Source organism: Aplysia californica, unplaced genomic scaffold (assembly GCF_000002075.1).
Source record: "Aplysia californica isolate F4 #8 unplaced genomic scaffold, AplCal3.0 scaffold04026, whole genome shotgun sequence".
Lineage (NCBI taxonomy): Eukaryota > Metazoa > Mollusca > Gastropoda > Aplysiida > Aplysiidae > Aplysia > Aplysia californica.
This window is the reverse complement of record NW_004801296.1, coordinates 1-1,237: the sequence shown is the minus strand read 5'-3', so window position 1 is coordinate 1,237 and position 1,237 is coordinate 1. Positions and strand designations below refer to the sequence as shown.

General features: G+C 42.7%; 1 protein-coding gene across 1 annotated transcript; it reads left to right on the top strand.

Moving 5' to 3' along the window:
* Positions 1–56: 56 nt before the first annotated feature.
* Positions 57–1,205, top strand: LOC101854390 (coiled-coil domain-containing protein 180; the record flags this gene model as incomplete). Its single annotated transcript, XM_005113568.2, is given in 2 exon segments — positions 57–203; positions 1,053–1,205. Coding segments are annotated over 2 exon segments (300 nt in total), but the record flags the coding sequence as incomplete, so codon positions are not given.
* Between the last annotated feature and the right edge of the window lie 32 nt (positions 1,206–1,237).

Sequence of the window (1,237 nt, the reverse complement as noted above, 5' to 3'; positions counted from 1 at the left end):
CTCACTGACACACACACTGTCAAACAACCTATAACCCGTCGCTTTCCTCCCACCAGGCTTGTAAAACTCCAGAACCAGGTCACTGTGGAACTGGACAAGTTTATGTCCGTCATCCGTGCCTCGTTACGTCAGTTCCGCCAACACCTGGACGAGACGCTGCAGATGCTTCGAGAATCCAACGCCAGATTCATCAAGTCCTTCAAGTGAGTGTTCTTTGTACAGTTACACTTACTTTACTTTTACTTTTATCCGCCGCTTATACCCTTTTGGGCGTCGCGTGAAGAAAAAGACGTCTCACTGTCACCAACCGAAGAGCTTGGGTCCGGGGGATGCCATGAGTTGTTAGTGTTTCCCTAACTCCATTTATGCAGGTCTTTCTCTAACCTTGTTGCCCTTGAATTTCTTTACATAGGCACGTTGTGCTGGATGGTGTGTTGGTAATGGCATGAGATGTCGGAACCATTAAATTTTGGTTCTTTTGTGTTGGATGTGATACATGGCATCATGTGTGCCCACCTTTTCTATGACTACTGAGTTTCTAATTTTGTCTCCCCTGGTCTTGTTTACTGCTTTCCTAAAACATCGCATTTCACATGTTGTAATTCTTTAGAGTTAACAGAGTCCACTTAAACGGAACACAGTTAATCCGAAAACAGCGAGCGGTAAACCGAGAGGAAAGAAAATCCCCGCTACGACTTAAAACCTCTTCACTGTTGTGTACTCGTATGATTTCGCTTGTAATTTTTTTGGGTTTTTAAAAAAAAGTTATTTTTCATATTTAAAAAAATCTTAGTGAGAGTTCAAAGGTACTTGCAACATAAATAGAACATATAAGTGCCGAGGATTAGAGGTGTTGCTTGAGAGTGACATACAAAGAAATGAATGAGGGGAGATTAGGACGATAGATGCGGGATATGAAAGAAGGAGCATACTACCACAAACCACACAAAGAGTACTAGCTTATCACCCACTTTGTTTTGTTAGCTTTGTTTGTTTGTTTGTTTGTTTGTTTGTTTCTTTATGTATTCTTATATTTATTTATTTCAACCCAGACTGTTCTCCGAGGGAGGCAACTTCTGCCCTGAAGAGATCGAAGAGTACAGGAAGAAGCTCGAGAAGATGTCGACCATGATTGACACGTCAGAGGGGTCCATCATGTCGGACCTGGAGGGGATGGAGTCCAAGAGGCTGGACAATGCCACCAAAATAGCTGTGGAGTTTGAGGACAGGTGATGAT